Source organism: Aquarana catesbeiana, linkage group LG06, assembly GCF_042186555.1.
Source record: "Aquarana catesbeiana isolate 2022-GZ linkage group LG06, ASM4218655v1, whole genome shotgun sequence".
Classification (NCBI taxonomy): Eukaryota; Metazoa; Chordata; class Amphibia; order Anura; family Ranidae; genus Aquarana; species Aquarana catesbeiana.
In genome coordinates this window covers 344,865,072-344,880,658 of record NC_133329.1, presented here as the reverse complement: position 1 = coordinate 344,880,658, position 15,587 = coordinate 344,865,072, and the positions used below count along the sequence as shown (strand labels likewise).

General features: G+C 41.3%; 1 protein-coding gene across 2 annotated transcripts in view; it reads right to left on the bottom strand.

The window, feature by feature from the left end:
• The window catches only part of XIRP2 (xin actin binding repeat containing 2), a 290,910-nt gene that overhangs the window by 56,631 nt on the left and 218,692 nt on the right, over positions 1–15,587 (bottom strand). For both annotated transcript variants that reach the window (XM_073633972.1, XM_073633973.1), the window contains exon 3: positions 11,020–11,151. In XM_073633972.1, coding sequence (XP_073490073.1) covers positions 11,020–11,151 — 132 coding nt within the window. The remainder of the gene's footprint in view (positions 1–11,019; positions 11,152–15,587) is intronic.

The following is a 15,587-nucleotide window of genomic DNA, read 5'->3' as shown; positions in this document are numbered from 1 at the left end:
ATAAAAGGATTGGCTTTTTCCTTATATGACATGTTTTATATAACTGCAATCGACATGGCTCTCTCACATAATTGTTTTATAACTGCATATCAATCCCTTGCTTCTCAGTCAGCCCATTAAAAACTGACACAAAAGACTATTCATAATAAAATATGATCTTCATTATCTACTGCTAGATGACACTCTTGTATTCATAAGGCAGTTAATGAATGACATCTGCAATCACATTTTGATTAGATCACCCATGAGCTATACTATCTATGTAACATCTAATCTAGATACACATGCAGACCTATATTTAATAATAATTTAATAATGTAGTGCAAGAGCAATGTTGTGCAGTGACCCATAACAACCAATACAATTTCTGCTAACAGTAATTTAGTGTAGTCAAGTCAATTAAAAGGACTGACTACCCAACACTATTATTTCATTTTTTATTAGCGGGTAAAAGTGCACATCTGAGCAAAATTAAAATGCACATTTCACCATGTTTTGTCCAAAGAAAAAGAAACAAAACAAAACATTTTGATCCTGTCAGAAATCCCATGAACTCCTAGTTTTCTGTGCATTCTACCTCTGCTGCACTGAAATCCCAAACAATGTTATGAGCCCTGCCCAGTTTACCAATGTGAATTACCGAATACTTCACACTATGTTATGGAGAAGAGGAGATGGGTAGGTGTTCTGTAGTCTTAACATACTTGCTATTTCAAGGTGTCAATGTTGCTTCTCTATAGGTGCAGTACGGTGAGTAAGCATTTTAACCCTAGGCCAGGACTAGCAGGATCCCAAGGTGCTTGTCACCTTGATAAAGAGGGTCCCTGTACCCTCAGAACATTGTACTAATATGTGACTTTAGTAAAATGGTCATCTGGATTCCATTTGGTGTACTGGCCCACACAAAATGCTTTTTGTCAATTCATGGACGTCCGCAGGTAGGGGCAAGGGGGTCAAGTGCCCCCCCCCAGAATCAGGGATCGGATCTTAAATTCAGCACAGTTGCGTCGTTATCGGGGTGCGGGCAGCCCACACCCGGGTACAACCCGCCAGTGGGGTGACACCATCAAGGTGCTGTCAAGCCCCCCATCAGTGTAGTGTGACTTCGGCTCTTTTCCCTGCTCAGTCCAGCAGAGAACTCGGCGGTGCTGTGATAGGAGAAAGGCGAGCTGCGGGCTGTCAGAGGTTTCCCCCACTCGTCCCCCCTTACTCCTGTTGGGGAGAAGAGACGGCGGCTCTCACCAGTTCCCCACCCAGCTTCCTGCCCGCTCCGTTCCTTCCCTATTGGCCATAACTGAGGGCCAATCAAAGTAGACTAGGAGAGCATCATGGGACATGTAGTCCTAAAGATTGGTGACCCCATTTTCCACAGGGAGGAGGCTACAGCTTGATCAAGAGAGAGATTGACAGACTGCAGCCTGGAAAAAAGTTGAGGGAGAGAGTGCTACAGGACAGAGATCGAGGAGTGTGCTGGGTGGAAGCCAGAGAGAGAGCCACGCTGTCCAGCACCACCAGAGAGAGCAAGACTGAGCCACTACCAGGGTACAGACATGATACACTACTGACCAGAGTCGCCTCCTGGGGAACCCAGAGTGAGCGATCATCCAGCCGGTGGGATCGGCTATTATCCATTACTTATCCTAGGGACTGTACTACGTCTGCAGTCTCTGACCATGATAATGTGATAATGACATTGTCGAAAAGGGGTGATCCATGGGTGAACCTAAAGTGATGACCCCCCCCCCTTAAAAAAGTTTTGCGGATGCCCATGTGTCAAATGGAAAATGTCAAACCAAATGCAGTTCCTCTGATTTTTGTGTCTGAATGAAGTGTTTGGATATATAATTCTCCAAATCATTCTGGAGCTGTAGAAGACACAGAAGAATGTTCCATGACAGCTTACATCTGCTGGTGGTAAAAATACATATAGCCAATGTGAAATTCAGTATTCCATTTCACATCCCCACAATAATGTGTGCAGGGATCTGCTGCCCTCTACTGTCTGTATTTGTAAGTGGTTGTGCTACCTAATGTCACAGAGTTATCTATGTACATCACTTCCAGTCCAGGCATGGACTCCACTAGACCTCTGAAGGTATGCTGTGGTATCTGTCACCAAGCTTTTAGTAGCAGATCCTTCAAGTCCTGTAAGTTGTGAGGTGGGGCTTCTAGCACATCCCGCAGATTCTCAATTGGATTAAGATCTTGAGATTTTGGAGGAAAAGTGAACAACTCTGACCATTGCAGACTGGGAACATCCCACAAGAGCTGCAGTTTTGGAGTTGCTCTGATCCAGTCGTCCAGTCATTACAACTTGGCTCTTGTAAAAGTCACTCAAAATCTTATGCTTGCCCATTTTTTTCTACTTTTAAAACATCAACTTAGGGACAACATGTTCACTTACTGCCTAAAATATCCCACCCACTTTTAGATGCAACTTTTAAAAGATAATGTTATTCACTTTACCTGTCAGTGGTCATAATGTTATGGCTGATAAATGTACGCTACATCCCAGTTTTAGTCTGTAGGGTTCAATATTGAGTTGGCCCACACTTTGCAGCTATAACAGCTTCAGCTCTTCTGGGAAGGCTGTCCACAAGGTTTAGGAGTGTGTCTATGGGAATGTTTGACCATTCTTCCAAAAGCGCATTTGTGAGGTCAGGCACTGATGTTGGACGAGAAGGCCTGGCTTGCAGTCTCTGCTCGAATTCATCCCAAAAGTGTTCTGTCCGGTTGAGGTGCAGGCCAGTCAAGTTCCTCCACCCCAAACTCGCTCATCCATGTCTTTATGAACCTTGCTTTGTGCACTGGTGAGCAGTCATGTTGAAACAGAAAGGGGCCATCCCCAAACAGTTCCCCCAAAGTTGGGAGCAGGAAATTGTCCAAAATGTCTTGGTATCCTGACGCCTTAAGAGTTCTTTTCACTGGAACTAAGGGGCCAAGCCCAACCCCTGAAAAACAACCCAACACCATAATCCCCCCTCCACCAAATGATTTGGGTCAGTGCACAAAGCAAGGTCCATAAAGACATGGATGAGCGCATTTAGGGTGGAGGAACTTGACTGGCCTGCACAGTCCTGACCTCAACCTGATAGAACACCTTGGTTTAAATTAGAGCGGAGACTGCAGCTGAGACAGAATAGTTGAAGCTGTTATAGATGCAAAGGGTGGGCCAACTCAATAATGAAGCCTACGGACTAAGACTGGGATGCCATTAAAGTTCATGTGTGTGTAAAGGGAAGCGCCCCAATATTTTGGTAGTATAGTGTATGTGCACAATTCCACTAGGATGAGAATCCCCTCTGCTCACAGAGACCCTGTACTGGGTGGAGGTACTACCAACTTTATTCTCAAATCCACGCATCTGAAAGTTCTGGTTCCCTTCTTTACTTACAGGTTTAGCACACTATCCCATTTGGGGATGGCCATTTCTTAATAACCTCCCAAAAGAGAGCTGCAAGGGAATAACTGGAATGGTGAAAAGGCCCACTAAAATCAGTCTATCACAGGTAATGGCCACATAAAACTCTGTCACAGGAAAATGCCACACAAGATGCAACCTCTCAATGGAAAATGTCACACAAATTTACTGTCTGTTATAGTAAAAAGCCACTCAAAATGTATTCTATCAGCCAAATTCAGTCTGTCTGAATGTACTGTTTGGAATTGAAAGGTCATACAAAGTGCTATCTGTCACAGGGAAAGGCCACACAAAATTTGTGTCATTTGTGACAGGGTAAAAACACAATTATTGTTGCGAGAAACAGGAAAAATACCACAGAAAATAATGGATCCTACTCTAAATTTAATTGTGAATATTTATTTTTTAAATAATATATTGAATTTCAAAATTAAATTGGGTTTAATATTATGCCAGTCAACCCAAGTAAGTAAAAACGATGAATAAAAGGTATATTTAATGATCTGTTAAGTTTAACAGTGGTTTGCAGTAATTCACAGCATGCAGAAATACATTTATTTTCTGTCTACTCTATGTAGCTGTAGTCTGACTCATGATTGGGTTATGTAATATGGGTACTCATGATATGTGTTAATGTAATAGACTGCCCTTTTTACTGTTATTAGATAAGCCAGTACACCTAGCTAGAGAAGAAGAGCAACAGGAAATGTATGTTTACAATTTAGCTCTTCTAGTCAATAGCTCTGTAATATCTTAGGCTGACCTATTGGAAAGCAATGCCTCTTTTTCTGTTTTAACATTTTAAAGTTTTAATCTTTCTAAAACTAGAAACCTGTCTCAATTCACTGTTAGTTTTAGGATTTTGGTACCAAAAACACCATAACATAGCTATCAAGGAATTCTTATTAGCCAGCTGGCTCGGGAAAATGTGCATGCTCATACTGCTGTACAAACATTAGCCAAGCGTGTGTGCGCAAGTATGTACACAGCTGTGCACATGCAGTATGGCATGTGCTCGGAGGTGCCTGCGTGACCAGACTCGGTAATTCAGGCATCTTCAAACTACGGCCCTCCAGCTGTTCCGGAACTACATATCCCATGAGGCATTGTAAAACTCTGACATTCACAGACATGACTAGGCATGATGGGAATTGTAGTTCATGAACAACTGGAGGGCCGTAGTTTGAAGACCCCTGCGGTAATTTGGGCCAGACTGCTTATTTAAGGGATGCTTTAACTCAATGTCAGTGCTGATGAGACTTTAGTGTGCTCCATGCTCTCTGACTTGTTCTGAATGTGATTCCTGGCTATCTTCTGATCCAATTTTTACTTCGGTTCTACCCATTTCTGACCTTGATCTGGCTCCTGATTTAGTACTTCTATGCCAGCTCACTACTGACCTCGGCTTGATCTGTGACTTCTCTGCTGCCTCCTATTCTTCTCCATGCCATTGTTGTGTGCTTACTTGCCTTTCATGCTGATGCAGCTGCCTTCTTCTATGCATCTATGCATAGTCCTGCTACATGTCTGCTTACATCTTCTGCCATCGTGAAATTTTAACCAAGCCAGATTTCCCCTTTACTTCCGGTGATCTTTCTACTGACTCCTCGCCTGACACTACTGCTTTCATGTTCTGCTGGATCTTCCTGGTTGGCATCTTCAGTTCAGGGTTCTGCAAACTAAATTCTTAGGCACTCATGTTCCTCCTGTACCTTTGCACCCTCTGTTTCACCTTCAGGGGGTGCTTAGGCAGGAGATACTAGAGAGGCTGTTTTTGTCATTGTAGTCTCCTATCAGGTATGTGACAATAACCACCCAGACAAACAGAGTTTCTATGAACAAAAGCCTAAAATAAACCATTTGGATGGGAGAGATTTTCCTCAGTCAAAAGTAGAATTATGAAGAAAATAGGTACGATGAATACACTCAGGTGTTCATTTGTATGAAATCCTGTATGTGCTGTATGAATGGAGCAGGTGCTGTACCTCCTCTACATATAGTTATATATAGGGGTCTTCATAAAAGGCTGGCATTAATAATATTTCAAAGTGGGAAGGCTACATCCTCATGGGTCCTAGGGCCCCATACACACTATTAGATTTTCTGCAGATTTTTTGTCTTCAGATTTACCAAAACCATGTAATATGAGGTCAAACTTGAAGAGTTTCAATTTGTATGCAATCAGGCAGGCCCTTGCACTACATGGTTTTGGTAAATCTGAAGACAAAAATCTGCAGAAAATCTAATAGTGTGTATGGGGTCTTAGCTTGGCTAAATTCCAGGATTCCATTCCTAATTCTTTTGCACTAGAGACCTACAAGCAGATGATAGAACAATTTCTGTGTCTTCTATTCTGTAGTAAGGTTTACTGACCAAAGAGATACTTTTTGTTCTATGAAATTCTCATTGCTTAGATGTACCCACACTGTCCATAAATCTTTGTGCTGTGGGATGTTCTCAGCAATAGACTTAATGAGCTACAGCTTCAGTCTCAAGTGCAGTTCTATTAGTGGAAGGGAAAGTGGAGCAAGGTCAGACTTTTGTAGAAATTGAAAGTTATAGATTTTTGCTTAGTATACCTGCTGTAAAGTGTTATAATTAGTGATGAACCAAATGTGCCAGGGTTCAATAAAATAAAGCTTGGAAACAGGGAACCTTTCTCAAACCCCACTGAAATCTAATGGGAGATGAATCCTGAAAACTTGTTTGCCCAAGTCTAATAGGACAGCCAATGTTAAGCAACCAATGCAAACATGTTTGGGGGATGCCCTAAACTCGCCTGTAAAGTAGCTCACCTGTACAAAAAAAACACATTTTACCCTTTGCTGACCACATAACACATATATGCAGTGGCATGAAAAGTGGGCTTCAAGTTCCAGCTGCTGCGCGTATGTGTCCACGGCGGCCTGAAGTTGTGTGCAGAGAACATGCTCCCAACGTGCGTGAGGGTAAAGGGGACTTATCAGAATCTGGACGTCCCCTTAAAATAAGAGGGGCCATATATATATATATATATATATATATATATATATATATATATATATATACACAGCCCCCTTCCTACATGAATGAGCCCCTTTAAAACCCTTTATTAAAATAATAATAACGTCCCTAAGCCTCGGGTTCACATATGAGCCACATGCAGCTCACAGCAGGGATCCGGGGCATGCTGGTTCACCGTTTCAGGTCCGATTTCAGCCCAAATTTTGGGCTGGATTCGGACCTGAAACAGACCAAAAGACGCACATGTGTATAACGCACTGGACCTGCTGTGGAGATATGTGAACCGGCTCCATAGAGAGCTGGTCAAAATCTTCTGCTATTACGAATTGGAAGCGGGATCCCGCATCCAATTTGCAATAGTGTGAACCCAGCCTTAATGTCTAAACAATATTATTCCACAATAGTGGCAGCCACCTGCATCCTATCAGCCAATGACTCATCCCCAGCCCTATTCATTTCCTGGTGGGGGACACCCCCGTTATGGCAGCTGTATGTAAACAAAAGGGCTGGGGGTGGTTGCCGCCATCATTGTCCATATATGGTCACGTGGCTATATTTAGTCAATAACATCAGCCAGCATCTCAGACCACAATGTATACATTCAGCTGAATGGGATTGGCATGTGCCATTGGGTTCTAGAATGGCAACACCTGCTGGTGTTGTAGCAGCTACAGCCCTGAGCGAGAAGCTGTCATTGATTGGTAGTAGCAGAAATATTCATGCACAGCCAGAGGTTTACTGTGGTGGATGGGTGAATAGGCCATTCACTTCACCCATACAGCATGATTTGCAACTTTCGTGGCAAATCCTGCATCTCCCCAAACTTAAACCTCCTCCCTAGTTATAATACATACACTGTCAATTTGGAACTTCAATAGGAAAAGGTAATTTTATGTGGCAAATGGACTCAGTGTACAGATGGTATACAGAAGTAGTGTTAAACGTGTCTTTGGAATGAGAATGCCAAATCTCTCTTTTGAAATTTCTTATTCGTCAATACATTTGGGTATGTGAGTTATGACATTTTTTGATATACTTTTTTTGCCAGATAAGCCTATGTTTATAATTTTGGTTATGGTTATTGTCCACTTCACTAAAGCAGTTAGGGCTCTGGTATAGGGCATCCATTTTTAGGACTTACCTCCTAAGTGCCCAAAAAAATATTCTTTCCCTTTCAACCCCTACAGTGAATAAACTGACTGTCCAAACTATATATTTATAAATGGTCCTACTGTGGTTTCTGACAAGTTATGAGGAAAGGGGTAGGTACTATGAATAATCTCCTGGTTCAGTTCTTTTAAACATCAGACTTTAAATAGTATATGTAGTAGACTGTTTTTCTCCTGCTGCTATACTGTACATGACAGCTTTCTTCCTCCACTATTAATGGTTGTTTAAGGAAGCAATTGGTGCCGCATCCTCATCAACTATTGATGTTACTTGACCCCATTAATTTTCTGGATAGGAATGTAAACAAAGCACCCAGGAGTAGTTTAAAAAAAATGATGTGAGGTTCCATTCATAATTTATACCAGAACCTTTAAGTCTGGTATGAATTTTAATGGGGACCCCACCCAAAAAAGTGGCACAAGGCCCTTCCAAATTTAATATTAGCCCTTAAGGTCTGGTACAGATTTTGAGGAGGAACCCCACACAAAAATCAAAGAGAAAGAACGTATTTTAAACTGCAAAAATCCATACCAGACCGTTTTCTGAGCATACAACCTGGCAGGCCCAGAAAGGGGAGGGTATGAGTGTATACTTTCCCCCCTGAACAATACCAAGCCCCACCGTTCTCAACATGGTGGAGTACCTTGCCAGGTGAAACCACCTTGGCAAAGCACCTTGTCCCCATGTTGATGAGGACAAGGATCTTTCATACAACCCTGGTCTCATGGTTGTGGGGTCGGAATATGGAAGTTCCCTTTAACAGTAAGGAGAACCCAAATACATACATGAATAAGTCAGAGGTACATAGTACTCCTAATCATTCACAAAAATGAGCTGTCTTTTGCAAGTGAGCAGTTGTCAGGAGAAGATTGTATCAGCAGTTTTTTTCTTTCTGCGTGCTGCTATGCGTAGGGCATCATAGTTAATGAGGAACTGCATCGCTGGCTTATTATTAAAGGACTTGTCAAAAACGGTGTCTGTGTTTTTATTTATTTTTTGAATGAGTAGGGTTACTATGTACCCCTTACTCATTTACGGGGGGGGTGTATCTGGGTTCCCCCTCATTGTTAAAAAAAGCTTCTAGATTCAGATTCACCTATAACATGTTTACAGTGAGTCTAATGTCAAACTGAGGTCATCTGAATACATATCTAGAACATTACACCTTTAGCGCATAAGCCTATTTTTTTTATTATTAAATTAGGTTTTGTAGAGGGATGTAGCCCACAGAGCCCCACAGCCACCAGCTCAGGGTTGTGGGGAAAGGGCCCTTGTCCTAATTAACATGGGGACAAGGTTTTTCGCCTCTGGCAAGGCATGCTCCCCATATTTAGGACATGTGGTTCACTATGGTTCAAAAAAGGGGGAAAGACTGCCAGGCTAAGGGTCTGGTATGGATTTTTGGGGGGACTCCCACACTTGTTTTGTGATTTTTGCACGGGGTTCCCCCTTAAAATCTCTACTAGACCTGACGGGTCTGGGATACAAATTTGGGGGGCTCCATTACTTTTTTGTCTTGTGCTAGTGTTATACTTTTCTGGAAAAACAAACAAATAAAGACCAAATCGCCAATCTGGCATCTCTGACATTCACCAGAAAAACTGGTCTGTTGTGATCCTACCCTAACCATACTAGACCTTTGCCACATGCAAAAGAACTGTATTGATGGTGTAAAGAGGCATACAAATGTCTTCTGTTAACAAACCTGAATTGCACCACACTCTGCTATGCTTATTTTGAACAAACGAGATTCAAGTAGAGACATTATGGAAAAATAATCTTACTTATTTTTCATATACAGTATAAGCATTTTTAACGACTTGCTGACCACCTCCTGTAGCTTTACTGCTACAGGGCAGCTCAGCTGTGCAGAATCATGAATATACAGTACACGTCATTCACTACAGGACAAGCAAATCAGTGAATTATGGCTGGCACCCGCTGATCGGTTGAGCGAATGACAGCCCTGTGTTAGTAAAAAACACAGGGCTCTCTATAGACAGCAGCAATGTGCCTTTTTGTTCTCCCTGCAAAGGAGTAAAAACCAGCACATTGCTTAGTAAAACAGTACACAGTACAGCCACTAAACATTGTTAGGCACACAGTTAACCCCTTGATTGCCCCTAAATGCTAATGGGGGTCCTATAAAATATGTAAAAAAATAAAACAAACATAAAAGTACTGACACCACTGGGCTCTGGCACCATGGGAAGACCCCAATATGTATAATAAAGGGTCCCACAATGGGAGTAAAGGCCCTGGGATCAGTAGGAAGGGCTCTGGTCCGGGCCAGGGGGGGCCCTTTAAGATTTTTTGGCACTGGGGCCCTGAAGGTTTTAGTTTCACTTCTGCTTTCATTCATTAAAATGTATAGATGCTATGTAGAGATATATGATCCAGCAAATAAATATTGTTGCACATACTTTTTTTTCAGCTTAATGGTTCATTATAATGCATCTTCCTAAATTGTAGAGAGAGAGAGGGAAGGAGCGAGAGAGAATGCGTCTGGAATATGTGAATAGTCTTAGTAATAAAGCTCATCAGAGTACCTATGTACAGCACATAATGAAAAATGCTAATTGTGTGGTAAAGAGATGCATTTATGATAATGCTGGAAGTTTTGACAGGACACATCATATAGTACTTGTGGAAGTATGTCACAATGAATAAAGATTCAGGTTATCAAGAAATGTTTTATTCAAAGTCAAACACAGGTCAATTATTCTTTGTTGCTGATAAACTGAATCTTAGTTCAAATAAGATTGTACGCATTTACCTATGAACTAACTGGATACAGCCATTTTGAAACCAAACTGGAGACAACTAGATCAAGATATGCTCATTTTCTATCTGATTAATGTGATCCTTGGACTCCAAGCAAGATGTGCCTATTTAGTGAGGGTCTTCCCCCTTGCTAAAATACTGCAATAAACAAAATAAATAAATAAACTCATTGCAGTAAAAAAAAAAAAAAAAAAAGCTAATATACATACTTTTCCCCCAGCTTTTGCTGAGATCCTAGGAATGCCAAATAGAGGAAAGTATGCTAATTAACTTTTTTCCATGACAGATATTTTCCAGTGTCATTACTTTTCTGCAGGTTCGGAACCTGGGAGGACCCTGCTGCTGGACACCTAATAGAAAGTGTTTAGATCACCCAATCGGCGGAGACACTAGAAAAAAGACCCTTCTACAAACAGGTGATGGTTATTATTTTGGGATTTCAGGTTTTTTTTTTGCTGCCCTACAGCAATTCATTATATGGAGGTGGGGTAGTGCATGGGATGGTGAGAGTGTGCCTGGAGATGAGCTTTAATGATAATTTCCAGGAAATATAAAATGATCTTTGGTCCGAGAGGATAAAAGAGGGAATTGTCAATTCTTGGAATTTTATACAGGCTGGAAAGCTTTTGCTATTTCCTTACCTTTACAGATTTATGCTGATACTGATACTGAGAGACAGCGCTGTGAGAAGACGCAATGTCTGATGTTTCAAAGTGTTTCTTCATGGTTGCCAGGCCTCCAGGTACCACGCAAGCTTCCGCCTCCTCCAGCACCTGGAGATAAAGAAGAAATCGAGAAGTAAGAAAATGTCAGGAAATTTACAAAATACCAAGCTATGTGTACGTGGTATTCATTTTATATTGGTCGCTTCAGCAATGTCTGTGCTAAAGGATACACGTGTTCCTAATCGCTGAATGTCGCTTTGTAACCATAGCATTGGCTGAATGAGAGGCGGGTGGATCCACTGTGGATTAACTTGTTTGCATTAGCTGTTTTGTGTTCTCAATAGCAATACATTGTCACTCACAAGCCGTCTTCTGAGCCTGCTAAAGAAACATTTTGTGATCCTGGTACATGTTAAGACTGTTCTTCACTTCTGACCTACGGTTTTTATGGTTTCTCCACTTTTTAAATTGGAAGTATGGCTTTCTGGAGAAGCTGTGACCTTCTGGCAGGGGCAAGGTTTTAAGTCACCAGCACCCCAGTATTTTTTTTTAATTGTTTATTTATAAACAAAACAGATTCACTGGTTACACAATAATCATTGACTCTATAATGGATACAGTGCAACAAAATCTTATATGAGCCCTTGGTAGCTGGTTACATTTTTATATGGATTTTTAAATAGTGGTTCACCTATAACATGTTTACAGTGAGTCTAATGTCAAACTGAGGTCATCTGAATACATATCTAGAACATTACACCTTTAGCGCATAAGTCTATTTTTTTTATTATTAAATTAGGTTTTGTAGAGGGAAATACATACTGTAGGTTAGTAAGGCAAGCCAAACACGGTGTAAATTTCTTAAGAAACAAATTCACACAATTCCCCCATCAACACAGATAGTGTTAACTGGGGAATCAGCAAAATTTTTCCCCCGTCAGGGGGGCAAGGGGCGGGCAGGGGAAGCCATCCCCACTGGGAGAAGCCAGTGATTATTGCTAGCAGCTATAGCAGCCGCTAGTGATAATCACAAAAGAATCCAGCAGGCTGGTTGTACCCAAGTTGAGGGTAGAGTAAAGGGTACATAAAGGGCTGGGTGCAGGACAGGGCAAATGAGTAGGGAACTGAGAGGTGAAATCAAAGTCCAGGAGAGTAGGGAGATGATGAGCAAGAGTGTGAAGGAGGGGTAGCCACCCCGGTACTTTTATATTTTTTGTATAGTGTTGAATAAAGGGCTTAACCACTAGAGAGAACTTCTTCATCCAACTTCGATTCCTAACTGTTGAGATAGGATATCAGCCACACATTGGCATGTTTTTGCAATAAGTTGGCTGACCAATAGGCTGGCATTGTGAGAAGGAGCAGTGAAGCACAGCCATTGAACCTGAGAAATAATGTGATGTTGGCTGCCCAATGTGCAAAAAAAAGTTACATATCAAGTATAGCCACAAAAAAACCCCAAAACACATAATGATACGATTAGTTACATCAAGCTGATTTCCTTTACAAGTATTTTGATAAAGTCTTTAACCACTTCCGTTTCATTATCCTGACTGGACGTCATATGACATCTTTCAGGATAACATGCCAGCACAAGGTCGCGGGGGCACGCAACGCGGCGATCAGTGGTGCTGTGTGTCAGTCTGACTACCCGCATCTCCAATCGTGGTATGGAGCCCCTGAAGGAGGCTCCTTACCACATGATGAGCTGTGACTAATCACAGCTGATCATCGTGTGAACCAGGAAGTGCCGGTGAATGCTTTCCTTGGTTCGCGCTGACAGGAAGATCAATCGGCGGCTCTCCCTGTCAAAGGGGGGGTCTGTGCTAATAATTAGCACATTGATTATCAGCACAGCTCCCATCAGATGTACCCATCAGATGCCAATCAGTGCCCATCAGCTGCCAGCCTGTGCACCATCAAGAACGCCTGTCAGTGCCAATCAAAGTGCCAATCAGTGCCCATAACAGTGCTAATCAGTACCCATAAATGTGCCAATCAGCGCCCCATCAGTAATGCCTGTTAGTGCCCTTCAGATGTCAATAAGTATTGCCTGTCAGTAGCTCTTCATTAGTGCTGCCTATCCAGTGCCACTTATCAGTGCTCATCAGTGCCACCTATCAGTGCCCATCAGTGCCACCTATCAGTGCCACCTTCTAGTGCCCATCAGTGCTGCCTAATAGAAAAAAATGTGTCTGCGCTAGATAAAAATTATCGTTTCAATAATAAATACAAAAATAAATACGTAAAAAAAAAAAAAAAATTGTTATAGCTATCCAATAAATCAAAAAATAACCATAAGTACATAAATTTGTAAAGTGCTCAGTGCTATATCAAACATGCAATAAAGGTGCTCAATCAGAGAATAGAATATCAAAAAATTCGATATAAGTGCTCAATCAAAAAATTGAATACAATATAAAAGGGAATATCTTCTTGTGAATCTAATAAAGTCCAAGACAATGTGCATCCAAAGATGTAAAAGTGCCCAAAAACATTGTCCATATTCAGTGAAATCCACACATCTTTCCTTCTGAAGGTGTATCACCATAAAACGTGCTAAAGTGTCTTCCAGTGTTCCCCACAAGCATGTATGCTCACCTTCTTGCGTGTGACACAGTGGTTACACTCTGTCAAACCAAGCTTTGGAGACACTCCTGTGCTCTAATGGAAACCGCTGTGTAGATCTCCAATGCTCTCAATCAAGGTTATATATGCAAAAAGAAAAGAGACTCCATAGTGCAACATTGCATGATGTAATAAAACGTTTTATTGAGAAAAGACTAACTCCCCTTGTGGGGGTACTCACATACTGTGGGTGCGTTAGTGCACCATCCTAAACAGATTAAAAACGGCCGATCTCGTGGTATGGCGTGCGGTGCGGTGTGTCATACGAACTCTCCCTCTCTCTCTCTCTCTGCTGACAGCTCCGTCCAGGCCCCTCCCCTACGCGTGTTCGGCACCGGGATCACGTGCCTTCATCAGGGGGAATCAGATTCAGAATCAGATGGTGCACTAACGCACCCACAGTATGTGAGTACCCCCACAAGGGGAGTTAGTCTTTTCTCAATAAAACGTTTTATTACATCATGCAATGTTGCACTATGGAGTCTCTTTTCTTTTTGCATATATAACCTTGATTGAGAGCATTGGAGATCTACACAGCGGTTTCCATTAGAGCACAGGAGTGTCTCCAAAGCTTGGTTTGACAGAGTGTAACCACTGTGTCACACGCAAGAAGGTGAGCATACATGCTTGTGGGGAACACTGGAAGACACTTTAGCACGTTTTATGGTGATACACCTTCAGAAGGAAAGATGTGTGGATTTCACTGAATATGGACAATGTTTTTGGGCACTTTTACATCTTTGGATGCACATTGTCTTGGACTTTATTAGATTCACAAGAAGATATTCCCTTTTATATTGTATTCAATTTTTTGATTGAGCACTTATATCGAATTTTTTGATATTCTATTCTCTGATTGAGCACCTTTATTGCATGTTTGATATAGCACTGAGCACTTTACAAATTTATGTACTTATGGTTATTTTTTGATTTATTGGATAGCTATAACAATTTTTTTTTTTTTTTTTTTACGTATTTATTTTTGTATTTATTATTGAAACGATAATTTTTATCTAGCGCAGACACATTTTTTTCTATTTGTCACTTACACGATTATGAAACGTGATTGAGTGTTTGCAGCTGATTGGTTACACAGGATTGGTTATACACCATTTTGATTTTTTTGGGCATTTATCCGTAAGTGGCTCGCAAGGTTCATCTATTATTACATCAGTGCTGCCTATCAGTGCCCATCAGTGCTGCATATCAGTGTAGCCTATCGGTGCCCATCAGTGCTGCACATCAGTGCCACCTATCAGTGCCCATCAATTCTACATATCAGTGCCTCCTTATCAGTGCCACCTCATCTGTGCCCATCAGTGCTGCCTCATCAGTGCCCATTAGTGCAGCCTCATCAGTGCCCATCAGTGAAGGAGAAAACAACATTTTATAACAGAAACAAAGAATTTGGTCTTTTTTTAGTTTGTTTAGCAAAAAATAAAAACCCCAGAGGTGATCAAATACCACCAAAAGAAATTTCTATTTGTGGGAAGAAAATGATAAAAATGTAGTTTGGGTACAGTGTTGTATGACCGCGCAATAGTCCTTCAAAGTGCGACAGCACTGAAAGCTGAAAATTGTCCGGGGCGGGAAGTGGGGAAAGTGCCTGGTATTGAAGTTATACAGTTATACAGTTAGGTCCATATATATTCGGACACAGGCACAATTTTCATACTTTTCGCTCTATATGCTACCAGAATAAAATTAAAATGAAACAATTCAAATTAATTCGAAGTGAAGAGATTTAATTCAAAGAGTTGAACATAAATATCATGTACAAATTTTAGGAACTGCAACTATTTTTATACACAATCCCCCCATTTTCAGGGGCTCAAATGTAATTTGACAAATTAATATAATAATAAAATTTTCATTTTTTATATTTTGAGAATCCTTTACTGGCAATGACTGCCTGA